General features: G+C 53.3%; 8 protein-coding genes across 9 annotated transcripts; 6 read left to right on the top strand and 2 right to left on the bottom strand.

Annotated features, from left to right (window-relative positions):
- Positions 1-70: 70 nt before the first annotated feature.
- On the top strand, positions 71-1,102 carry CKM354_000943300 (uncharacterized protein; the record flags this gene model as incomplete). Its single annotated transcript, XM_044804856.1, has 1 exon — positions 71-1,102. One exon carries the CDS (start codon positions 71-73, stop codon positions 1,100-1,102), a length of 1,032 nt encoding a protein of 343 aa, XP_044660791.1.
- Positions 1,103-1,337: 235 nt separating this feature from the next.
- Positions 1,338-1,973, top strand: CKM354_000943200 (uncharacterized protein; the record flags this gene model as incomplete). The annotated part of the gene is made up of 1 exon (XM_044804855.1): positions 1,338-1,973. The coding sequence occupies one exon, from the start codon at positions 1,338-1,340 to the stop codon at positions 1,971-1,973; it is 636 nt and encodes a 211-aa protein (XP_044660790.1).
- A 2,104-nt stretch (positions 1,974-4,077) lies between these two features.
- On the bottom strand, positions 4,078-6,660 carry CKM354_000943100 (ubiquitin-protein ligase TUL1; the record flags this gene model as incomplete). Its single annotated transcript, XM_044804854.1, has 1 exon — positions 4,078-6,660. The coding sequence occupies one exon, from the start codon at positions 6,658-6,660 to the stop codon at positions 4,078-4,080; it is 2,583 nt and encodes an 860-aa protein (XP_044660789.1).
- A 731-nt stretch (positions 6,661-7,391) lies between these two features.
- On the top strand, positions 7,392-9,875 carry CKM354_000943000 (uncharacterized protein; the record flags this gene model as incomplete). 2 transcript variants are annotated; one of them, XM_044804852.1, is made up of 1 exon in its annotated part: positions 7,392-9,875. In XM_044804852.1, one exon carries the CDS (start codon positions 7,392-7,394, stop codon positions 9,873-9,875), a length of 2,484 nt encoding a protein of 827 aa, XP_044660787.1. The 2 variants fall into 2 exon arrangements, with proteins under 2 accessions (XP_044660787.1, XP_044660788.1); XM_044804853.1 differs by having other exon boundaries at positions 8,985-9,875.
- A 605-nt stretch (positions 9,876-10,480) lies between these two features.
- Positions 10,481-11,473, bottom strand: CKM354_000942900 (uncharacterized protein; the record flags this gene model as incomplete). Its single annotated transcript, XM_044804851.1, has 2 exons — positions 10,481-11,378; positions 11,430-11,473. The coding sequence occupies 2 exons, from the start codon at positions 11,471-11,473 to the stop codon at positions 10,481-10,483; spliced, it is 942 nt and encodes a 313-aa protein (XP_044660786.1).
- Positions 11,474-11,646: 173 nt separating this feature from the next.
- CKM354_000942800 (uncharacterized protein) lies at positions 11,647-12,834 on the top strand (the record flags this gene model as incomplete). Its single annotated transcript, XM_044804850.1, has 1 exon — positions 11,647-12,834. One exon carries the CDS (start codon positions 11,647-11,649, stop codon positions 12,832-12,834), a length of 1,188 nt encoding a protein of 395 aa, XP_044660785.1.
- Positions 12,835-13,309: 475 nt separating this feature from the next.
- Positions 13,310-13,943, top strand: CKM354_000942700 (uncharacterized protein; the record flags this gene model as incomplete). Its single annotated transcript, XM_044804849.1, has 2 exons — positions 13,310-13,406; positions 13,462-13,943. The coding sequence occupies 2 exons, from the start codon at positions 13,310-13,312 to the stop codon at positions 13,941-13,943; spliced, it is 579 nt and encodes a 192-aa protein (XP_044660784.1).
- Positions 13,944-15,911: 1,968 nt separating this feature from the next.
- Positions 15,912-23,806, top strand: CKM354_000942600 (uncharacterized protein; the record flags this gene model as incomplete). Its single annotated transcript, XM_044804848.1, has 2 exons — positions 15,912-15,975; positions 16,125-23,806. 2 exons carry the CDS (start codon positions 15,912-15,914, stop codon positions 23,804-23,806), a joined length of 7,746 nt encoding a protein of 2,581 aa, XP_044660783.1.
- Between the last annotated feature and the right edge of the window lie 107 nt (positions 23,807-23,913).

Below are 23,913 nucleotides of genomic sequence, written 5' to 3'. Positions count from 1 at the left end.
ATATGTATCGTAGCCGCCGTCCTCCACGTGTGTAAGAACCATCCCGTCCCAGCAACCCGAGTCATAAAACATGTCCTCCCGTCCAGACTATTACAACAACAGCAGTAATGGTGGGCCTCCGCCGGGCCAGGGTCACTACAACCAGTATCCCGCATCAGGCTATGACGATCGATTCGAGCGAGGTCCACCACCTCAAAGAGAGCATGGCTATGTGCCGTACCAAGACAGCACAGCATACAGCCAGGCAGGCCCTCCTCCAGACTCGTATCCCTACGACCCTCGCGACCATGATGCATACTCTTCGCGCGAGTCCTTCACGAGTGGCCCTCCGCGAAGCCAATATACGTATGGCGATCGAGACTTGAACCGCCCGTATGCGCCTAGCGAGCCTCGACCGCATGCAGGCAATCAAATGGCGCCATACGACGACAATAAAGCCGAAGCGCAGTATCAAGAGTGGGAAGAGCGGTCGCGGGCGAACTATACACATGGTCGCAGACCATCTTCGGTAGGGTATGGCGGGCGCAGATCAGAGGATAGCTATGACGGGTACTATGACGATCGGTATGATGATTACGACGACAGAAGAAGGCCCGGAAGGGGGCGTAGGAGGTATTCGGACGAAGAGACGATCACGGAGAAGGCGCTGCGGTATCCTTCTGACCCGAAGAAGGGTGGACGCGATGTCCTGGGAGCTTCTGAAGGAGAAAGGGGATTAGCGACCAACATTTTGGGAGGAGCTGGCGGTGCATTCCTCGGGCACAAGCTGGGTAGAGGCGGTGCTATAGGGACGATTGGAGGCGCGTTGGTCGGAGCCATTGCAGCGCAAGCGGCGGAGCGACAGTACGCCAAGCGCAAGGAGGAAAAGGTGTATGTGAAGAGGAGCGTGGATGATCCGTATGCTGTGCCTGCTGGACCGTACCCTGGACGGGGGAGGGATATGGACGACGTGCGAGAGTCGGGGAGGGATGTCGAGAGGCCCAGCGGCGTTCGAGAGAGGCTGCGCTCGCTGAGCAGGAGCGTCCGGAACCGCACGAGGAGCAGGAGTCGGCCGGCGCGGAGCCCGAGTATCGACAGCGACGAGCGCTACCATTATCGATGAGTGTGAACTGCAAGAAGTGTGAGACTGCACGAGACACCGTGTGCGAGCGTTGCTGTAGCATTCTCAAGCTGAATTGACGGCCTCAGTCCACCCTTCCCGCTGCTTGCTGTGCGGTAAGCTTTTGACTTACTCTGACTCCCCTTCCCCTTCGACTTCATCACCACCTTCACTTTTGGTCTTACCACGACACGGCGACATTGATCTTTGGAAACTGCATCCCATACGCACGCTCAACATGCCTCACGTCAAGTTCGACCCAAACACGCTCGAGCCGCGCCTCGTCAGCCATAGCATCGATCACTACATCCGCATCTTGACCACCCGCCGTGGCCGCGACAGCATCAACAAGCAGCCACCAGCAGTCCGCCCACCACCCAAGACCTACCCAGCTGCTGTCTTCCCACCAACAGACAAAAGGAAGAAGCACAAAGCCACCTACTGCCTCCGTCTCGTTCGCGCTATGGACCGCTACGACGAAAACCCAGCAGTCTACGACCCATCCCAAGCCTGCCCACTTCCACCAATCCTACGCCTTCCCTCAGAGCTGAGCCAGAAAATCCTCGACCACGTCCTCGACGACCAAGACGTCCTCTTCCCCCGACCCACCTCCACCACCCAAGCCCTCGCACTCACTTGCAAGGCTTGGGCCGCCGATTTGCCCGAAGTGCAGAAGCTGTGGGACCGCCGCGAGGAGAAAGTGAGGGAGGAATCGGGCATGAAAAAGGCGGATTTGACCGCCTATATGGCTGACCTCCTCGCGCCACTACAGCATGCTTCTGCTGCCATCACCCAGACGAGGGTGACGGGGAAGCAGGCGGCCAGGAGGGCCAAGAGGTACAACGAGAAGAGACGTCGGGCCTTGCGCCATTGAGAGTTGTTTTCTCGTGTGTTTTGCCTCCTCTCTGCGTGTTGGTTGGGTGCTTTTTGCTGGCGGAAGCTTTTGTGGTTGGCTTGGCCTTTGGTTGGTTTGCGGAGATATGAAAAATGAAAGGAATTCCAACCAGTTTTGTGTTCACTTTGCTTGTGAAACATGTGTGTCTATGTTTGAAGCTGTGTCTGAGTGCCAATGTGTGTGCGGACGGGCTCTGTGCAGACATGGATTTTGGGATTGAGTGGAGAAGCAACAATCTCTGTCTCCGCGAAACTCTCGAGTAGAAAGCCAATGGGTATACAAAGGGGTTGCGTAAAGCTGTGGTAATCTGGAATGAGTGAAGAGATCATAGCCGGTCTCTCCATCAAGTGCTTGACCTGCAAGACAAGGAGTGTGACGAAGCTCCAGGTAGTGCGGAGAACATAAAATCAGAGTCAAGGAGATGTATTGACTCCCTCCGTCAAGATCTCGACTCGAAAGCCAACGGATAGGAAAATGGATACCGAGCAGCTGTGACAATGTGACTCGAGTGAAGAGGAAAGAGGCCTCTCTCCGTCAAATGCTGAATGATGCAGCCAACGAGCGTGACTCAGCTCCAGGTAGCATGTGGCAAATGGAATCAGAGTGAGAAAGCGATGATGAGTCTCTCTGTGGAAACAGCATCTTGTGAGCCAACGTGTATACGGATGGCTCCCGTGAATCTTCACACATTGGGAGCGAGCGCGATGTACGCTATGCGGGTCTCCGTCAAAAGCTCAAGCAGGCAGCCAGCAAGTGTGGATAAGCTGTGAAAGGCTGGCCCAACTTTCATTGTGAGTCAACATAACATTCTAGGCCTCTCCGTGAAATCATCGATTTGAGAGCTGATGCATAAAGAGATGGGCCACGAGCTGTGAAAAACAACCAGGGCGAGCGAACAGAGCTCAGTGCTTTTCTCCGTCGTTTTCGCATTCAGACAGCAAACGAAGGTGAATTTGCCTGGAATAGCTGGAGACAATTGGCAACAGAGTCAAGAAGCCATGATGAGTTTCTACATTTCAATCTTGTCTAAAGAGCCGACAAGTACAAAGATCCGGCCGAAGTGATTGTAGACATTGGAGACGAGAGTGACGAAATTCTGATCTTTTCTCTGTTTTGATATCGAATAGACGGCTAACAGGTGTTGGAAAGTCTCAGGGAGAGATGTTGTTTTGGGGCTGGAGTGAAAGACAGTGACAGGCCTTTCTGTTTGAAGTGTCTCGTGAGAGGCAACCAGTAGAGCAGCGAGCTGCAGGCAGCCATGGGCTATTCAGAGGGGAGTAGAAAGAAGACAGCGGTCTTCCAATTGCAACTTCGACCGCAGAGCCATCGAGCATGGACGAGGGCTGAACGTAGTGCTTGCAATTTTAGAAAGAGACTGAGATGCTGTGACGAGTGTCTCCAACCAAGTCTCGATCAGGAAGCCAACAAGGGTGAGGAAGAGCTGTATGAAGCTTTGGACATTCTGGAGGAGAGCGAAAGATTTATGAGGTATCGCTCTGTCGAATGGTTGGGCTGAATGCTGTCGAATGTGGAAAAGAGTATGTGCAGCAGCTATTGGTATTCAAGAGGAGAATGAACCGAATGCGATGAGTCTCCAGCTACCTCTCGATTAGAAAGCCAACGAGATGAGGGCAGGCCTCAGGTAGTTGTCATCATCTGAAATGAGAGCGAATCGATCGTGATCGATCCCTCCACTCAACAGCGCGCTCGAAGCCGATGAGTAGGCAAAGGCTGGCCAAAACGAAACAAATGCTTGGAGTGAGAGAAATGAAGCAGGGATTGGTATCTCTGCCACAAGGTATATTACAAAACCGCCGTGTGCAAGCATGAGTAGCAAGTGGCCTTGGTCCTGCCGCACGAGAGCTCCTGATCTGGTACAGAAGTCGCAGCGGCAAGAGATACCTCTTTTCTAGGGTTTCTCTGGCACTACATGCTGCAGAGCCGACATGTCCGGCTTCTCCTCATAAAATTATTCACGGTCCGCTGGGAATAGATCCATAGTAAAATCGAACTGATGAGGATTGTACAACGTGGTATTCCATTGAGGTCGTAGATATATAGTACATTCTGCCTTTCTGGCTCACTACTGACTAGGCAAAGTCTCTCTGCAAATCGGACACTGCAAGCGGAACTTCATCCAGCCCTCGAGGCAAGGAGTATGGAAGATGTGTCGACAAGGTGTGACCATGTATGTCCTCCTTGCCAACAAGTTCGCACCAAGGCCTCCTGCATCACTAGGCGCTCCAGCTTCAACGACTGGAACTTCCAAGTCTTGCATACAGATGGCGCAATCGAAGACACGCTTGCCCTTTTCTTTCGGCTCTTTGGCGATGCTTGTGCGGCGCCCGAGTGAAGGAACGCGCTCGTGTACGGGAGATGAAGGCGCAGATGCGTCTTTGGCTACACCAGCTGCCTCGCTGAACCCGATAGGCATGTTCCCCCCTTCCTCGTCCTCTCTCAAGATGGGGTGGTAGTCGTACGCAGCAGGGATAGACTTCCAGCTTGCCTTGACGAACCAACGTGGCCCGATCAATTCTTGTGATCCAAGCACAACGATCTGCACCCACAGCCAAAGCACCAGTATAGCCATGCTGTAAAAGTCCTGCTCCGCGAAAGCGACATTGTTCTTGTAAACGTGGATGTACGCGAAAGGTACCAGTCGCAGGACACTCTGCCCGATCACAAACTCCCATCGAAGTGCTCTGCGGCAGTTTCGTTGGACGTTACGCACGATTTGAGGAACCCAATAACCTGTCATGCAGAGTGAGAGGAGTATGAAGAAGACGCGGCGCACTGGGCCAGGCCAAGACATTGCCAACAAGCTGATGAAGACAATGATGACGAGGGTTCCGTAAGATTTTGCGTACAAAGACCCAAAGCTGGGCATGCGACTTGCAACCATGGCATCGACGTTTCGAGGTGGAGCGGTTTCCGTGATCGGCAGCAGACCCTCTTGATCTGAAGGCATAAAGAAGACCGGCGATGCCCCAGTATCTGCTGGTGCTGAATTAGGAGCTTGCGGAAATGTGCCAGGCAAAGATTGTTCTGTTCCTGTTGCTTCAGTGTCTTGTGCGGCAGCAGGGCCAGTCTCAGCTGCGGATGTGGTATTGGGTGCATTGCCACCGCCCGCAGTCGCCCGCTCCCTTGCTTGTCGTTCAGCTCGTAAGCGGTTCAATGTCTCTAAAAGCCTTTGCGAAATTCGCAAGTCTTCTTCGACTTCTGCTCGCACAGCACGTTCGCGCTCTGGTTCTTGCACTTGCCAGATGGTCCTCACAAAGTACATGCCAAGCATAGCTACGTTGACAAATGCAATGAAGCCGGCTCCCGCGAACTGGACGAGAAGCGCTGGAACGGATGTGGTGGCCACGATGAGCCCCATAGTGACGTATCCATCACTGAGCACAAGCAAAATGGTAGTATACAGGCTGATCCTGCTGCGTGTGGAAGGAGTACTAGCCTCGCGCATCTGCCGCATCAATATCGTGATCTGTGCAAACAGAACGCCAGTGAAGACCAGTAGATGATTTCGTGTATGCAGGTATCGGACTTCCAGCTTTGGACCAACAAAATGATTGCCATCTTGCACGGCAGTGTCTGGAGGGCCCTGTGACTCCAGCACAAAGCCGCAGTCTGGGGAGAACAACAGCATAGAGAAGTGAAGGTCGGGCGGGGGCGGCACGAAAGCGCCAGTAGGGAAACGCAGCTCTCGCTCGAGAAATCTGAGCACAGCCGATCCGTATTGCATATTCGTGGAAGTTGCCATTTGCTGTAGATAGACGACAAGCTCGCATCTGGGCCAGACAAAGTCGTCGGTTGCCTCCATCTTGGACGTCCATGGATTCAGAGCGTCGGAGTCTTCAGAAATCTGTCGATGTATCTCGTGCGCAATGGATCTGTTGAGCAGATTGCGCATCGTCTCAAAAGTGTATTGGGAAAGGGCGAAATGTGGCAGACCAAATATTCCGCCAAACTTGTCGCTGGTCGTGCTGAAGATGCCATGGCCAGTAGCGATGTCATATGTCCCATGCAACTGCGCTTCCCACTCGTCATAACTTTCACCATCGGCAAGGAGCAGATGCACTCCCATCTCAGTTGTGCTGTTCTGCATATATGTCCCCTCGTACTGTTTGAACCGAATCGTGGCTTCGCCGTGTTGACCGGTGACGTTTCTTTCGAAACGTCCAGGACTCGTGTTTTGAGCGAATGGGTCCTTGGGAATGTAGCGTGTCAAGTTGAGCTGCGGACTGGATACTGTCTCTTGCAGCGGTGAGCGTCTCCATTTGCCCATCACATAACCAGTGACATTGTTGTATAGCGGGATGGGATTTCTCCCCTCTGCGTGTCCTTCCAAGGCCACAGTTCCCCAGTCGCCCAGCGCATATTCCAGCCGCTCTTGCGCCCGTGCTCTCACCGCAGGTACGGCGTCCCAGATGAAGCCACTATCTGCCTCGAAGCCTGTGATGTTCGCTGTCGGACCCTTGCGCTCGAAGTCGGGACTCCATGATGAGTTCCCAATTGCCCACAACTGCTCCTGCTCGGCAACAATGGCATCTTTGACGGTCGGACGGGCGGCGAAGCCGGGTTGGCGTAGAGGTTGGTGAGACTGACTGAACCAGAACCAGGTCAGGAAGACTAGGGGCAGCAGCACATTCCTTCGATCCGCCATCCACCACAGTCCATCGCACGGTAGCAGGCAGGAGAGGTGTCGTCTGTCTGTTCTCGGAGGATCCTCGCGCCTCCTCAATTAGCCTCGGCGCTAGCGCAGGCAGAACAGATGGCGCGTGCTCGCCGATATGTGCGTCATCGTCGACCTCCTCCTTGCAGATGTGTTCTCTACACCTCGCAGAAGTTGCAACGTGAAAGTACGTAGGACGAGGATCTCAAGCGGCCTACTTGAGCTTGAACAGATACCCGCAAAGGTGTTCATGGTGTGTATTGACAGAGTTTCGGCTCATGCAGGCCGACAAGCTCCGACAAACGTTATCTTATCGCTGCCCCACTTCGACTACTGCCTGCTCGTGATGCATCGTCCTGGAGCTTCACCATCTGCTGATCAGCAGTCGAGAGCTGTCGCTGCTCTGCCGCTGGCACCGCGACAAGCACACGTAGCTCTTCTATACAGCGCGCCTTCCTCTCGCTGCGTGCGCTCGCTCGCCTGCAAGTGAAGGTGTTGGTGCCACCGCCGCCGCACGCGTTTCAGGGCGGCCCCAGGCAGCAAGCAAGCTGTGAGTGAACGTGCAGTCCCCCGCCCTGCCGCTGCCGCTCTGTACCAGCAATTCGACAACCACTGCTCCATTTCCGCCCTCTTCCACCTTGTCACCACTTCACTTTTGTCCACTCCGCCGCGTCCAGTCTTGCCTGCTTGCCGCGACACCACCACTTGCCATTGCCATTGCCATGGCCGCCGACGCCGTGGCCGAGCCCGCCATGGACTCCCCGCTGACAGGTCATGTGTCACAGGCTGCCGGTGAAGGTCAACCCTTCTCGCCGCCATCTTCGCCCTCTCCACCTGAGGCTGCTCAGCACCCGTACAACTTCAACTTCCCCACCTTGGAAGACGACGGCTCTGTGTCGGACCTTACTACCCATCAAGCACGACCCGGACCCTACGCAACCCCTCCAGCCGCTCTGAGCGCACTGGGAAACAAGAACATGGCCGATCGCGGCTACATGAGCGAGTCGGAAGGCTCTCTCGCCGACCAATATGACATGATCGACCACGACGATCTGTCTGAGATCTCCAACGACGATCACGACACCGCCAGCATCACCTCGAATGAACAGGAACCCGATGGTCGCTTCACACCAGAACTACCAGAGAGTGAGCAAGAGGAGGACGAAGCACATTATGTGGATACCGCACTCGAGTTCCAAGACGTGACTGATACGGTCAGCGGCACACCCTCCGATCTGCCCAGCTCGTCCGTGGTCATGGTCGACTCGTCCACTGCTCGGCAGATTCAGGCCGAGAACGAGTTGATTGACAGCTACATGTCTGATGACCTTGAGACGCCCCGGCAGTCTGTTCTGCCAGTGCCAGTGTCAGAACCGAAGAACAACTCTGCTGCCAGCCAACCCCCACTCAAGATCCTCTTTGTCTCGAACGAAGATGAGCCCCAGGCCGACATGGATCTGATCGTCTCTCGCGTCACCGCTGCCATGCGGCCTTCATCGTCCGACGCTGTCAACCACCACAAGGTGGTTCGCTTGCCCCCACCACCAGCAGGAGCCGACTCATCAGCCATGACTGTTGTATACGGTCCGAATGGCATCGAAGCAACCGTTCAGCACTGTGTCACTGCTAAGCGCCAGTCTTTCGGTTCATATGCTTTGTGTTTGATGGACCACGACGGCTTCCGACACCCGTGGGTCACGGTCAGTGCAGATGACAAGATTGACGGGCAGAAGCCGGACTTGATCATCTACCACGCACGCGACCACAGAGTCGCGGTCGCTATGGAGGCAGCGGCCAACCTGAAGGTTCCAAGCTTCGCCATCCTCGAGAAAGACGTAGGTTATCTCGAGTGCCGAATCTCTGGCCTTTCCGGAGCGTCCCAGGTCACTGTCAAAGGCGAGGACTTCATACGGATGGACCGTGCAGCATTGTCCCGCAAGATCGGCCATGTTCTCGGACGAGCACTCAACAAGTCACTCCCAGAACCCGTGGCGCGGGCCATGCCATCGGTCAAATCGTTCGCAGCGGTGTCAGCCATCGCAGCGGTGTCAGCCATCGCAGCTTTCATCTTCGCCATGTTCTTCGCGGCTGTACTGCTCCCGGGTGCTGATCTGGCTGGTGACCTGACTGGTGACGTACTGGCTCGACGCGAAGCATTGTCCTCTTCTCTAGTCAGTCTCTCGAGCGAGGGCACTCTACCAAATGCCACCACTCTTGTGGACATAAACGAGTTGCTGCCAGAATGCAGCGAGCGCTCGAAGAGTCTTGCGTGCAAGACGGGCGCAGCCTTTGAGTGGCTGCCATCTCACCATGTGATGCTCTCCCTGTTGCGCCACAGCAATGATTCTCGGCCCGTCATTCCAAAGTTCTCGAGGTTCTTCCGGGCATTCAATCGCATCGATGTCGCATTTGATATCAACGAGCTCATTGATGGGGTATACCTTCTCACCATCGACCCAAGCGAGGTTTACGGTGCTATTGAATTCAACGTTAGCAGCACAAAGCCTTCGTGGAGCTTCGCCGCTATCAACAACTATGGGCCACGTTCGCGGCAGCCCAAGAGTAATGAAAAAGCCGGCACAGAGATTGGAACGAGGATTGGCAGCGACATTTCCTCTATGAGCAAGACTGTGCAAAAGCTCAATGGTATTCTCTCTCACGAGATTGCAGCTAGCGTCCAGGCAACACGCAATGTCACTTCTCAGCTTGCACTCTACATGAGCCGTGAGCTGCAGGTATTCGGCAAAACGACCGGATCAATGCTCCACAAAGCTGGACGCGCCAACAAAGAGGTCGCCGAAACCTTCGTCAAAGACTTGACAGTCATTCAGCAAGATGTCGTGAAGTTTACGAAAGAGGTCTCGCTGTCAGTCAAGTCTTCCATGATGGCAGTCAAGAGTACAACCAAAGCTCTGGTTCAATCTCCTCTGGCTCGATCCCGCCAACGTGTGCAAGAGCTCAAAGAAGCTTTGCAATCCAAGAAGATTGGCAATGAGGCTGCGAAGGCGGACGAGGTGGGCAGGGTAAAGATCCAGCGACGTCTAAGGAACGCAATGGCGAAGTTCGAGGCTAAATATGAAGCTGCTCGGCCATACTTCAATCAACGTGCCGATTCCAAAGCATTGTCGAAGGTGCCAGATAGATGCACGAAGGGTGGCAAATTTTATGGCAAGCCCCTAGCTCCTCTTGCTGCTCAGCGCCGTTAGGGATGGTTCTGATCAACGGTGGAGCAGTGTAGCAATTGAGAAGGCGTTTGGATCAACGGGACAAGGCGCATGTTCATTCTGCAATGCTAGACGTGTTGCAGAGCTTCAGCGAGGCACAACGCTACACGAGCTGTAGCCATGGTTTCGGATGCGAAAGGCGTAGGATTAGGCCACAGGGAAACACGAGATACCACGTTTGAAACTGCACGGGTACTGGTACTGAGACGGAAAGCTCATCATCAGTGTGGCGCACCAGTTGGAAGCTTTGCGCTTTGCAGAGTTAGATAATTCAGATAAGGACAATGTTGACACATTTGTTCGACTTGACCTCCCTGCTCTGTTATGAACACCCTGTCCCCATCAACTCCAGTAGCATCTCTGCTCAGAACATGACATGTGACTTCTTCTGTAGCATCATTGCGCACTTCTCTTTGGTGAAGAGGTCTCGTCCCCTAAAAGGAAAGCAGCGCGTCCACACAACTGCTGGTCCCTCCAGGCCACAAGAAATAGCCATAATCATGCCTGGTATAGTCCACTTGAGGTTACCATTCAGCCGGCCCTGTCAAGTTGTCCACCTACAGCTATTGACTGCTCTCTCTTGCATCTCACAACCCACCCTTGCCCTTCATCATGGCCCGATACCTCTCAATAACATCCTTCCTCGCCTGTCCCAACTCCTCCCTCCTCTTCAAACTCCCACTCTTCCCTGGAACATTCTCCACTTCGACTTTCGCCCCATTCCTCACTTTGAACTTCTCTCTAACGGGTTTCAATTCCGGCGGTGCTTGCACCACATCATGTAAACCCTTCGGTTTCTCCCTCTTCTCTTTCAATACTGCCCAGGGATCCTCATCTTTATCCGCCGCTTCGGTAAGCATTCGTTTATTCTTGGCTTTGCGACCTTCGGACGATAGATGAATTGCTTGCCCTCCGAGAGATGTCGCGAGCTCTTCGTCTTTCTCTTCTTGCTCTTCGAGGAATTCTTCTTCGGCTTCTTTTCGTTTGCGATCTGTTTCGCGCCATTCGGCGTACATGCGATGTAGTCTTTTTTCTGTTTTTGTCTGTCGTTCTTTTGCGCCTTCTACCTTTTTGCGGTTCTGGGAGATGCCGCTTAGGGGAAGGGCTTGGTTGACTCGGGCTGCGAAGTCTGCGAGACGTTCTCCGGGTTGGATTTTGAGCTTTGCGGCTGTCTCTTCGACTTCTTTTTGTTCGGCTTGGTCGGATGCTTCGGCGTCTGTGGCGGTGGTTGTGGATTTGTTCGTGGACTTTTTGGGCTTTTTGATTCCGTCGTCGAGACCGCTGCGTTGTCGTTTGCCGGTTTGCTGAAGATGCATCATCCGGGCGAAGGCTCGGGGTGTGTCGTCCCCCTTATATGTAATTGCTGCATTGCTCTGTCGTTTCGGCTGTGGTTTCGGTGTGCCTCTTTTGGCTTTGTGGTGCTTCTTCTCGACTTTTTCGTAGGATGCGAGCGGTCGGGCGAGTTTCGTCGGAGGGAGATCGAAGCTGCTATGGTATTAGAACCGTATGTATACTGGTTGTCACGCGATCGCATACTGATCCTTGTCATTCTCGCGCTTTCTCTTGTGCTTGTGAGGCATGTTGGGCGTATGGTGTGGTTTGCGACAGAGTGAACTTCTGTTCAGACGTGGGAAACTTTGGAACTTCGTCGGCACCCCGCAAAATTGTCCTGACTCGCGTCTTCACATGAAGGCTTCGCGACTTTCCACTTCGGGTTTGTGTTCTGCATCAATTTGCCAGGAAACTCGCCAACATGCCTCCCCCGTCGAGTCGCATGACCAAGCAGCCTGTCCGTCCGGCACGATTCTTCCCTGGCAAAGCAGTAGCTGAAGACCCGGATTCCGACGAGGAGGACTCCGAGGACGAGGAAGATGAGCAACCCGCGCCGAAAGCTCCAGCACCAAAAGCGACATCGTTTCCGAAGAAGCTTGCGATCGGTGAGGTAAAACCAGCGCCTAAAGCACCGGAGCAGAAACCTGAGGCTCCTGATCTCGATGGATTTGTCACTGCGTCAGAGTCGGAAGAGGATGATGAAGAGGGAAGTGGTAGCGAAGACGACAGTTCAGAAGAGGAAGAGGATAGCAGCTCTGACGATGAGCCCAAAAAGCCCATGCTTGCACCAAAATTCATTTCTAAGGCCAAGCGAGCACAGCAAAACACGCCTGCAGTGTCCGAGGAACAGAAAGCTGCAGAGGAGGAACGATTGCGGAAGGAGAAAGCAGACGCCTTGCTGCAAGCACAGATTGAGAGGGAAATTGCTCTGAAAAAGGCTGGGAAGAAGAACTGGGACGATGACGATGTGCCGCAGGATGAAGTGGACGACACAGATGGACTGGATCCGGAGGCGGAAAGAGCTGCTTGGAAATTGCGAGAGCTGAAACGAGTGCAAAGAGACCGCAACGCTCTCATCGAGAAGGAAAAGATCCTGGAAGAGATCGAGCGGAGAAGAAACATGACGGAAGAAGAGAGGGCAGCTGAAGATGCTGAGAAGATTGCGAAGCAGGAAGAGGAGCGTGAACAGAGAGGCCAGATGGGACACATGCAAAAGTACTTTCACAAGGGCGCCTTCTTCGATCCAGACGCTGAGCAAGACGAAGAGGTCAAGGCTGCTCTTACACGGTCCATTGCTGGGCGGAAGTTTGTGGATGAGGCAAGTGACAAGACTGTTCTGCCTGAGTACATGCAGATTCGAGATGCGACAAAGCTAGGCAAGAAGGGTAGAACGAAGTACAAAGATCTGAAGAATGAGGATACGGGACGGTGGGGAACTGATATCGGGCGGAAGAAGCGAGACTATGATGGGTTGGACGACCGCTTCAAACCTGACGAAGGTCGTGGGAGTGCGTACGACAGTACTGGAGCGAATTCTGCGCCCCTGGGTGAAAGGCGAAGGAGGGAGGATGATGGCGGGAGAGATGAGAAGAGGCCACGATATGACTGAAACCCAGCGTACGGGAAAACCGTTCAGTCTGTGAAGCGAATTGGTGAAGCGGTTGCAAATGTTGGCTTGTGGCCCGTGGGCCGGAAGCGCAGCTGCCTGGTCACTACATGCTTGCAATATCCCTGTTGCATGTTTTGGTCATAGCTCGCGCTTTACTTCAGTCAATTTCTGGTGCTGCAGCAGCAACCATCTTGTCACCATTCAATTCGACCCGGGCGTCCAATACGACACGCATGGCGACGCTAGAAGGGATTGTCAGCACCGCAGGCTCAGGCTCAGACGTAGGTCCCCTCGGGACACTATTAGCGACGCTACTGACATTCTGCCGCAGCGTGATGGCACTGACGGGTGGCGGAGCACCGTGATACGCGCACTGCGCACCACTGACTTATTGGAAGCCATTCTGAGGAAGCTCTTACCGAGAGATGTGTTCGTGCTCCAGCGCGTTGATCGGTGCTGGCGTGACACGATCCAGATGTCTCCTGAACTGCAAAAGTCGATGTTCTACAGGCCAGAAGAGCCACGGGCCGCTATCGCTATCGACTGGTCAGATGAGGATTTTGATGAAATAGGTCGGCCTATGCAGGGCGGTCTCTGCTCGGCTGCCCCTTTCAAGAATGCCCCTAGGCCAAGAATGGCGGATAGGAGCCCGAATCAACGATATGGTATTCGAGCCTGGCGGTCTTTTCCCGTTCCATAGGCCACCCAATGTGCACTGGGAGGTGCACGAGCGCCACGATAATCTCATGGACATGCCAAAGTCTAGTCTAGACCAGCTCATCCGTGCAAGGGAAGGTGATTCTCGTTGGCTGATGCACGTCATCCAGCCGCCAGTGGCCGAAGTCTCCTTCAAAATTCATGGAAGGCATCCGCTGCGATTCTGGCCGAGTCGTACAATCTGCAAACAAGACGCCGGCGGAGGTCTCGTGCGAGATATCATAGAAGAGCTTGAGCGACAACTCTTCGATTTGGACGAGCAGCGGATTAGAGATGGTGAATACATCAGAGTCTCTTACAATCCAGCGAAAACAATTTGCGGGCGCCCGATGATCGTCCTGAACGACATGGAGAATGCCGAGCTGGCGAGGCCACGCGTGATGTACCGGTAAAACAGGCATAACAATAGCCAAGCTTTTGCAGAAAACAGCCGGCTGAATATGGAAACTATGAGGCTCTGAGCGTCTTGGCTATCTAGTGCTGTCTCAGTTGAGACCAACTAGTTCACCCTCATGATTGCATAGTCTCCTAGGCACGAAAGGGAAGAAATTACTCATTTGATGCAATGGCCTCAGATAAAAGGAGTGTTTCCGTCCACTGTTTCTTGCCTCAACCACTACAGGATCATCCTCACAATGAATTTTCTTCGGTGCATACTTGGCGTCGCCCTCATGGCATCTACCTGCTTTTGCTTAGCAGTACCCAAACCAGTCTGCCACGCCGGTTGCCTTGACGAGCCCAAGAACGAAATACCACCGCCCGAGAAGTGCGATCCCACCAACCGTATGTTCAGATTTCGCGACTTATTGGAACATTGAGCGTGGAACTGACTGCTTGAGTTTAGGCGAAAACCCATGTAAATGAGCATTGGTCAAATTTGAAGAAGAGACAATGGTGAACGTTAATCTCTAACGGGGGGTAATTCGGACATGGAAACTGTGAAGTCCATGGCGTCTTGGCAAAATAATGCGGTCTCAATCTAGACCGACTAGTCTAGTTTCATGAACGGAGGATAGGAAGGACTATTTACAGGTTGCGGAGTCCTCGGACAGGTGCTTCAAATTCATCCTACCTTTGCCTCAACCTCTGCGCAAAATGAAGTTTTTCCAAGTAGTTCTTGGCGCCGTACTTGTAGCAGCTTCTTGCTTTGCCGCAGCTCCTTCCGAACATGGACCATGCACCAAGGACTGTTTTGGTCCTAATGGGCCTAAGCGGAACAACCCAAGTCCCGAGAACTGCGATCCTTATAACCGTGCGTTCAGATACGGTGCTGATGTGTTGGACGATAGTGAGCTCTGATCTGACTTTACTGCGTCTAGGCGTTAACCCTTGTTGATCGCGATCACGGTCGAACGAGAGACGTACAATTAGCCACAGACGTATCGGAAGAAGTGAGCTTTGAACTAACTGCCTGAGTCTAGGCGAATACCCATGTAAATGGTAGTGGTCGAAGTTAAATGGGAGACAAGGACGAGCGAGCGTTGGCCTTGGGCGGGATATTTCTCGGATGTGGAAACTTTGAAAGTTATGGCGTCTTAGCTGGCTGGCCCCCTTTCTATGGAGACCTACACCTCCTAGTCTAGTTCCATGAATGCAGAAGAGAAAGGACTATTTATTAGTGGCAAAGTCCCTAAGTGAGTGCAGTCACACCTGCCTCAAGCTCAGCGCGATTTTCCTCAAAATGCAGATAATTCGATCAATTCTTAGCGCCTTCCTTATGGCATCCGCCTGCTTTTGCACAGCTCTTCCTGACAATCAAAACACTTGCACCGATGATTGCCTTGGTCCCAAGAACCATATAGAGAAATGCTATCCTTACAACCGTAAGTTTAAAATGCGTCGCTGACTTCGTCAACGATCCGCGAAATTTGACCCTGACTGCTTTGAACTTAGGCATGAGTCATTGTCGGAAATAGTAGTCAGATATCGATTCGCCAGAGATACAATCGACTATGAGCCTTCATCGAAGCATCTCCAGAGCTCATGGTAACGGGCGCGACGATAATTAAGCGAAAAAGTGGAGTTTATTTGCCGCAAGGAGGTCTCGACACAGTGGTATGGCAGGGCAAGAAGGCTGTGCGCGCGATACGAAAAGAATATTAGCATTGTCCTTACCACGCAATTAATCGCCTTCAGATGCTCTATGCCTCTAGACCATTCTCTTATTCATGTCATCGTCGGCCAATTAGATCATGTTCGGCGGCAGCTCCGCCTTGGCGTTGCAGGCAGCGGGGCAATTCGAGTTCGAATCAACTTCCGCGTCACTTCACCTCCAACCACACTTTTGCCATTCGGCGTTCACATTCTGACCAATCAACTCCGCATGCGCCTCGTCATCGCGGACGAGATGCGCGACGAAGATGGCTGGATTTGATGAACTTATAGAGCGCCTGCTCTATGATGTCGCGCTGTCGGGCTCGCAAGGTGCGTTCTCAATTTTGTCCAACCTCCCCGCCAGCTGCCGCTGTCCATATCGCGAAAGTGCTCGGTTCGAGTCGGACTTATGTCCAGCACTTTTCGATACATTATCTCGAATACTCTACATCCTCTTCTACTTGCTGACCACCTTGCAGGGTACGACGCTGTGCGCTTCGAAAATGCCGTCCGTGCCTACTATTCCGAGAAAAATGGATTCCGCGATGCCGACGAAGAGGAAGTGGAGCAAAATCCTCTATTCGCAGATGCGCCCCCTGTCAGCCAAATAATAGTCGACGAAAAGCTTCTCTCTGCGGTGCTCGAGTGGTTGTGCCGACATCCTGATGTTGAACTGCGACGTGTGAATCCAGCCGATGATCTCGACATTGCCGGCCGAAAATCTCTCCAGGAGTCAGCGACGGCTGAGATTACACAGAAACTCGCAAACAAGCGCATATTTACGACCGACGACCGAATATGGCAGGCGATCGCTGGCCATGGACCGGACTTCAGACGCATCCCGCCACTCGAGTTCGAGATTCTGTCCATTATTGCTGCGCACAGCTCGACCGGAGTGCTGCAACCTACTATTACCAAGATGACTGGGCAAGATAAGCGCTCCGTGCCAAAACGCACGGATAATCTTCAGGCTAAGGGCTACATCACGAAGGAAACAGTTATCGGCAGCACTGGCAAGACGAGTCTCCTGAAGCTCATCCGCTTCTCAAAGACACAAAGTCTTGAGAAGCCACCAGAAGAGTCGTCCATCAACAATCTCAAGCCCGTGATTCACTACGACAAGATGTACAACACAATGATGCGCATGCTGAAAGAGAATAACGGCATCGTCACCATGGCTGACCTCCGCTACGGTCTTGGCTTCCAAATGGCGCACAGATGGGAGACCAAGATTCTGGCTCGATGCGTTCGGCGTCTTGCTGAGGGCGGATGTATTCGTCGCGTGACTGCCAAGATGGCCGACCGAGAGGGCGAAGTGATTACCAGAGTAGGACAACCGGTCTGGCGCAAAGCAAAGGCCGTTCAGCTCATGCGTGAACCAACGGAGTACGATCGACTGCTGTGGGAGCAGTCCGATCCGAACAAAAAGATGCGAGCTAGTGACGACGAAGACGACGATCAAGTCGATGCTGAAGGCACCGGTGACGGCGCTGACTCCTCTGATGAGAACGATGATGGACTGATTGAAATTGGTACAATGAAAGAGGTCGGAACCACTGCTCAGCAGATTCAGGCCTTCAAACGCCAAGCTGCTGCGACTGACACCGGTGACACGGACATCAATGATCTGGATAGACTTGAGGACCGTGTGCCGCCTCACTGGAATCCCGATATCCCATTGGTGAACATCTTGTTCAACCAGATCAACGAGTCCGGTGAAGGTGGTATTAGCTCAACACAACTCCAGTCAGCGGTAGTGGGACCCCTCTGGAAGCGGCCCATGGACGAGTCTCTTGCACATTTGACCGACATCTGGCAGCATTCACAGCCACCTCATCTGCGCCACTTGACTGTGGTCCGGGACACTGCTGTCTTCGGTCGCTCCGCTCAATTCAAGTATCGGACTCTGGCGAACTTCGAAAAGGCAGTTACTGCTGGCAAAGCTGTGTGGGACGCTGTTCTAGACAATACCAGTTCAAAAGCTAAGAAGAATCCGCTGGAAGAAAAACCTGACCTGGATCAATGGGGCTTTCCAAAAGTGGCTCATAAGCTGTTAGCTGGTCGCGATGGTCGGGCGTCGCTCACCGACGGTCGGAAAGGTGTATTAGTAGATCGAATGCTTGCCGTTGGGGTCGATGAAGATGAGGTTGTCGTGGAGGATGATGAAGATTGTGTTCCGGCGGTACCCAAGCCATCAGTCGCCCGCGCAAAGGCGGCTTCGGGGCGCAACAAGAAGAAATCTGAGTCTTGGGAATCAACAGCGTCGGTTCCTCGCGCGAAAAGGAAAGGTCCAGTCTCGTATGGCGGCCTTAGCAAGAACGGCAAGAGAATGGGTCGACCGCCAAAGTCAGCTCAATTCGAGGTCGAGACTCCGACACCTGATGATGGCATCGCGAAGGCAAGCAAGAGCCCATATGCTATGCGTCAACGACCAAGTAGGGCTAGAGTGCCAGATGCCGAGATTCTTGAGCCCAGTGCCGAGCTCGAAGATACCGCAGACGATGAGGATGAGTTTCCAGCCACCCCAAAATCCCGCCGAATACCCTCGAAGTCACCTCTTGATAGCCAAAGGAAGTCTCCCAAGGCGTTGGAGACTCCATTGGCAGCAGGAGGTGGTGATCAGTCCGGCGATTTCAACACTCAGCAAGCATTGGATTCTCAACTTGCTGTCCTGCAGGATGGTGGGGCCGTAGCGAGTCCAGGAACCAGTGCCAACTCAAGACGAGGGCCCAGGACGGTGGACGACTACATTCCATTTCACAAGCCGCGCCAGATCAAGGAGAAAGAGTACGCGGAGTATGACCTTTTCGCCCAAAAGACAGCCGAGAACCGTATTAGACTTGAATTGAGTATCAGTCGCAAAAGGTCTGCTGACGAAGCGCATCTGGGCAGCCAGCAGATCGCTTCAAAGAGGCAACGTGCAGTTGACGGAACCATGCGTACCGTCTCCACCAATGCTGGCGATCGTTTGCAGGAGTTGGTGGCGATTCAATCTAGTGAATTGCCAGTTGACCGAGTTGCTGAGGTCAAATCTGAGATCTTGCAGCGCAAAAGCCCTGGCCTCTACATCAACCCACCAGGAGCCAAGAGCTTGAAGGCTGGAAACTTCGTCTCCCGCGGACGCCCGAGAAATGCGAAGATTGCTGTGATCAGGTCCAGTCGTCTGCACGAGCTAGACTGGTTTCATGAGGACGATTCTCCACGATTCGCACCGGCGAAGCCACTTGGTAGGAGACGTACGGCGAAGGTTGGCAGTGCGCTCAAGATCTCGGACGACATCATAGCAAACTCGGACTCCGATACTGGAGAATTGAACGCTAAGAGGCAGAAGACGGCAGATACTGTGCTCTCGGAGGAGCGTGACAATGCTGAGTCCTTGGATCAAGACTCAGGCTTTGGAGGCGAGCTAGCATCTGGCTCTGGCGACTCTGTGCGCCGCTCTGTAACACCGCGAATGAATCAGTACACGGAAGTGTCTCACGTCGGACTTGATGTTGCAGGCGTAGCAGAGAATTCGCAGGTGCTGCTTGAAGGCGAATCTCGCGCCTCGCATGCCGAAACAGGGGAATCTCCAGCTGGGAATGGTGTCGACAAGGAAGCTCGTGGTCTCACCGAAAGCTACATGCCCAAAGCGCTTGACCCACCGCTTCCAGTCACGCCGTCTATCACTGGGGACAAGGCCCAGAAACAGCCACTTCCAGTTCCGATTTCCGTCGATGCAGCTCCGATCACGCCTATCTCAGACGTCAACGTCAATCAAGATAATGCGAGTAAGTCATCCGCAAGGATTAAAGTCGCAGATACGACATCATTCTATCTTAGCAGGTTTGCACCAGAGCATAGGGCAACCCCACAGCAGCAATACCGACTTCTCTCAGCGAAGCCAGGCCGTAAGTCTAAGAGAGACCTGGAAGTTCTGACTGAGCTTCAAAAGCTCATCGGATCTAAAGCGAGGGAGCCCATCACCACTCCCAAATTCAAGCCTACGGAGATTCCTGACCATGCAGCTTTTGCTGCTAGAACTTCCGACACTCGTTACGCCACATCCAGCCCAGCTTTGACAAGTCAAAAGGCCAACACTGCTGCTCTCCCGAACGAAGTTGGCGGCGTTCTCCAAACTCCACTCGATGTACAACAACCGCCGCCTTCCAATCCCGAACTTGAGCATACGAGTCGTGCGAAGATTCCAGAGAGTCGGTCAAAGCCTGCTGGAAACGATGCCTCTGTAGCAAGCGACGTGGCACCTGTAGAGGAAATCATCGAAACCGAGTCTTCTGATGACAGTGAGACCGACAACGAAGACTGGACACACCTTGTTGTAGCTTCTCACGGCGCTCTGAAACCTGCAAGCAAAGCTCCACAGCCCACCACGCAAAATTCGATGCAGCAACCCGTTCAACCGACACCCTCGAGAGCACTTCCCACAGCAAAGCGAGTGGCCACACCAACGACCAGCAATGAGTATTTCTCTACAGCATACGTTGATGCTCACCCGGATGAGACGTTCTATCATGTCGGCGCAGGCCGCTGGAAGTGTGGAATGCCGCCTCCGGACAGCTTTCACAAGACATTCCGTGGTCCTGGTGCTCGAGAAGCTTTGTCACAACGTAAGGCGACCAAGTCAACAATGTCGAACCACGCGTCCCAGAGTGCTATTCGCCAGCATGCATCTGCGCAGACAAGCGCCCACGAAATGGCACCTCCAGACCACGCTACTCCGGCACAGACTTGTGTCGTTCCGGAATTGACGACTGAAGCAGCCTCGAATACTCCACGGAGCACAGCACCTGCGTGGCAAGCCTCTCCTTTGATGATCGTTCGTCCTTACGAGCAGCCTCGTTACAGCACGAAAGAGATTCCTACCACGCCAAATGAAGAAGCTGTCTTTGGGGACCGAACAGAGCTCTCTGATGAAGATGGAGACGAGTACCAAACGCTCGGAAACGACGATCCTGCAGATGGCACCTTCGGAGATGATACCATCGCGGAAGACGAAATGGATGTGGACATCTCCGAGCAGGCTGATGTCGAGATCGCGGAAGTAGGACCGACTCGTGTCCTGAAGAGCACAACCAACAAGAAATCTGGTCCGCCACGACTGGGTGGTAGCACCCAACTTCAGCGTCATGAGCTCATCCTCAATGCTGTGCGGCAATGTGGAGGCGTATTCCCAGGTGACAGCGAAGTGTGGTACGTGCTAACAACAGCTTGGAGAAAGATTCACAATCGTCTCCCCGACAAGCACACTGTTGAGCGCGCTGTAGAGCAGCTCATGACGGAGAAGAAGCTGAAGCGCTTTCGGTTCCAATTCAAATCCAAGCACAGCGCTGTGATCACCAAACAGATATTGGCTGAGCCATCGGTCAACGCAGAAGATGAAATTGTCACAGAGATGCGAAAGAAGATGATGAAATGTTATCCACTGCAATACCTACCCGAAGAAGTCGAAATCAATGAAGAACTACGAGAGACAGCGAGCTTCAAGTTTGGGCGCAAGAAGGCGAAGAATGGAGATGTGAGGCTCTCCCAAAACACCGTGACTTACTTGAAGCGGCGCCACGATGAATTTCCTGAGGATCCAGACCTTGTCGTTCATCAGACTGCAGACGCTGCTGCCCGAGCTGATCGAGAGGCTCAGAGCAGAGGCTTCGCCAACGCTCAAGCTTACCGTAAGCATATGCTGGAGGTGCACAATGAGTCAAAGAACAAGGCCAATCTGAAGCATCAAGAAAAGAGGCGCAAAGAGCAGCGAGAAGCGGCCCTGGAAGACGCGCAGATTGCTGCCGAAATCGCGGCCGAGGAAGCAGAACTTTTGGGAGACGTAGCGGGGCAGATCCAATTGGACAATTACCAACACGACCTTTCCGCTGCTATGCAACCTCGCCCGCCGGGTTACAAGGCCAATATATCCCAGGAGATCAAGTTTGATAATGTATTGCCTAGGGGTAAATCCACCAGACCAGTGCGCAAGACGAGAAGACCGCTGGGTTCGATTCGCGCTCCAGCACCCAAGCCACCTCGTAAAGTGTGGTGGGAAGATGACAGGAGATCGCGGGAGCTTGCCGCAGCACATCTTATGTCTCCTGCACAAGCCTTCACCCAAAGCAATGGCACCTTTGGTACCAGCGGGCAAGGCTTGACGCAACAGACTTTCAATTGGCGTGCGGCGCCTGGAACGCTGTCCAGCGAGCAGTACCAGAGAGAGACAGCCCGCGTTATTGCTCAGATCAATCAGGAAGATCAAGTCAGCGGTGGAGCAGTTTTGGGATCAACGGCGATCGTCACGCTCAAGGTTCCTAAGGAGAAGCTCGATGCGATAGTGTCGTCCGAGCCCAGACCTGCAGGTCCACCTTTGGTCGACGATGATGACGGATCCGTGTTTGAAGCAGCGCCTACGCCAAGCTCTGTCGCCATCACTCCAGAGCCAGAGCCTGAACCAGAGCCTCCGAAGAAGCGCAGGAAATACACATCGAGAAAGAAGCGACAAGCAGATGGTGATGAAGCTGCTCGTGACTCTGACGAGGACTTTGTACCCGCTGCAGCTGGAGAAAATCCCGAGGATCGTCGGCCTGTCAAACTCCCGAAGGTGAAGGGGTCTGGTGCTCGCGGAGTCAAGAAGGCTTTCACAACTAGAGATCGTCAAGCTCATCAGGATTTCAAGGACGTCGATCGTCTCGTGATTGCCATTGCTCTGGTCAGTGCCATAGCTGGCGGTGTGAACCAGGACAAACTCAGCTGGAACTTGATTGCCCATGCATTGAGCTATCGATATGAAGGCGAGTTCCTCCGTCGTCGCTGGGGTCATTATGTGCGCAGTCGCAGACCCGATGTCGAGCAGCTTCGCGACGATATCAGACAGCCTTTCTTGGAAGCTTATGAACGTGGCGAGCTTCCTGTCGTCAATTTTCAAGCCTCGCACGAAACAGACTGGCCAGCACTCTTCGAGTGGGTGCAGGCAACTATTCCGATGAACATGTCTCTGACTGTAGACGAGCATCCTGATGTCCCTGATCTTCCTGCCTCGAAAGAATTGGTACAAGAGAAATTCACAGTCGAAGAACGGGGCCAAGTGTTCGAACTGAACAAGGATGATTATTTCACGACTATCACCGACCAGAATCGAAGACATCTGGCGCAGCGATACCTTCTGGGCAACTTGCTGCCCGGCGAGATCAAGCCTTCGGAGAACACGAACAAGGACTTGCTCCTTGCAAAGTCATGGGTCCGTGCGGTAGCCATGACAAAGCAGCATAGCTACAACGCTGAAGATGCGGCTCGGAAAATCAGTGTACTGGGAAGCAAGGTCCTCAAGCAAGTCGCCAATGAAATGGTCGAATCTAAGATGTTCCTCCAGGACAAGAAAGGCAGGCAACAACCAGGTCGGAACTTCCAGATCCACCACGAAGTCTTGATTCAGTTCCGCAGATGGCCAGCCACGAAGGATTGTGACGAGCACCGTTATCTGAGTGCTTTGGCCCACTCTTGGTCAAGAATCAACGACTACTTCAAGCAGACCGACGCCCTGCCTCTGATCCCGGTCACTTCGGATCAAGATTACACAGTCTTGACCAACTTGTGTGCAACCGGCATGGTGAAATGCAGCGTGATACTGCCAGAGACGAAGCAGGAATTCGATGCACCGGCTCCGAAACTCTCGCCTTGGGGCTATTCCGGCACCAATTACCAAACGAAACGTGCGAATCAAGATCAGCTCAAGTTCGATCTCGTCTACGTGAAAACTTCGAATTACAAGTATGAGCCGCAGTTGAGAAATGATATTCCGATTCCTCTGGCACCCCAGGTCGTTGAGGGCGAGATTGGACCACGAATTCCCTTCTGGGTTGATATTCACGGTAACCTCGTCGATGACATCTGGGACATGTGCCTGAGGTCCATTCTGCACCTTCTCGTCTTCCGCTCTGGCGAACGTCCTGTCACGATGCAACAAGCACACAATCACAAGCTTTGGCAGTGGGAGATTGAGTTGATTCTGCACTGGATGGAGCAGACAGGTCTGGCTCGGAGATGTGGTGAGGGCGAGGAGGTCAATGACATTTGGACTGGAGGTTGGACTGCTAGTGATTGGTGGTTCTGCGCTTTCTTGCCTGAGATGATTACATGGGAGCCTCCGCAGCAAAGTGGCTTGAGTGAGCTCGATTGAGCAGCGGAAAAGTATTGTAACAGTAGGGCACATTGTGAGAATACTTGGGCGCTTTTGGGGAGGAGATTTGAACTTCGCTTGATACCCCGAGCCTAAGAATAAATAGG

Source organism: Cercospora kikuchii (genome assembly GCF_019650295.1).
Source record: "Cercospora kikuchii DNA, contig_00006, whole genome shotgun sequence".
Taxonomy (NCBI): Eukaryota; Fungi; Ascomycota; class Dothideomycetes; order Mycosphaerellales; family Mycosphaerellaceae; genus Cercospora; species Cercospora kikuchii.
This window is presented reverse-complemented; position numbering and strand designations above follow the sequence as displayed.